Below are 766 nucleotides of genomic sequence, written 5' to 3'. Positions count from 1 at the left end.
CGGTACTTCCCTGCGCACGGTCGCGCTCTCGCCGACGCCCTATCCCGTTTTCAGAATAAGCTTGATGAACTACAATTTTTCGTCCGAAACCCCAGCTTTCTACGACCCGAGCACGCCGCCTTAAATCGCATCTGGTGCCTCTTTTGCGCGGTCGATATCAGCGAGATTGGCGGCCAATTCGTCTGGTAACACAAATATTTTCTGTTCATTTTCACCCGCTCTGATGAGGATTTGGATGTACTTTAATTTTACAGCGGCAATGCTATCCGTCATTTGGCGAGCGAGGAACACTTTGGGAATCTAAAGAGGTTTCTTTGGAAGCATGGAAAAGGGATTGAGCGGATCGATTTATTTAGACTTTCTAAGGCAGATCTTCTGAAGGTGCTATCCTTTCTCTAGTGTTTAGTAGAAATATATGAAATTATGCATGGCTGATGGTGGTTATGTTTAATTGGAACTTGAGCTTGTTTGATGGTGCTTAAATGTGGTTTCAGTGGGAGAAGGGATGCGAGGCATTGACGAATATTGCTTGCAGTTCAAGCGAAGGACCAATAGGACCAGTTCTGGAGCTGTCTAAAGATATCCAATTCCAGCATGAGCATAACTCTAATAAAATGGATACTTTTGATAATCATTCTATTAGTTCTTTTAGTTCAAATGTTTCTCATCCTGTTTTGCCTTTACAAAGATTTACAAATGAGAATTATTGGGTATGCCAACCAGATGGTAATGGCTCTGCAACTGCTGCCCATGCTGCTCATGCTGC

The 766-nt window shown here is 43.3% G+C and overlaps 1 protein-coding gene across 1 annotated transcript; it reads left to right on the top strand.

Annotated features, from left to right (window-relative positions):
• Positions 1-3: 3 nt before the first annotated feature.
• LOC110034500 (TITAN-like protein) lies at positions 4-761 on the top strand (the record flags this gene model as incomplete). Its single annotated transcript, XM_020738756.1, has 3 exons — positions 4-185; positions 255-381; positions 495-761. Coding segments are annotated over 3 exons (576 nt in total), but the record flags the coding sequence as incomplete, so codon positions are not given.
• Positions 762-766: the final 5 nt, after the last annotated feature.

Source organism: Phalaenopsis equestris, unplaced genomic scaffold, assembly GCF_001263595.1.
Source record: "Phalaenopsis equestris unplaced genomic scaffold, ASM126359v1 Scaffold188917, whole genome shotgun sequence".
NCBI lineage: Eukaryota > Viridiplantae > Streptophyta > Magnoliopsida > Asparagales > Orchidaceae > Phalaenopsis > Phalaenopsis equestris.
Note: the sequence above shows the minus strand (reverse complement) of the source record. Positions and strands in the feature narration are given on the sequence as shown.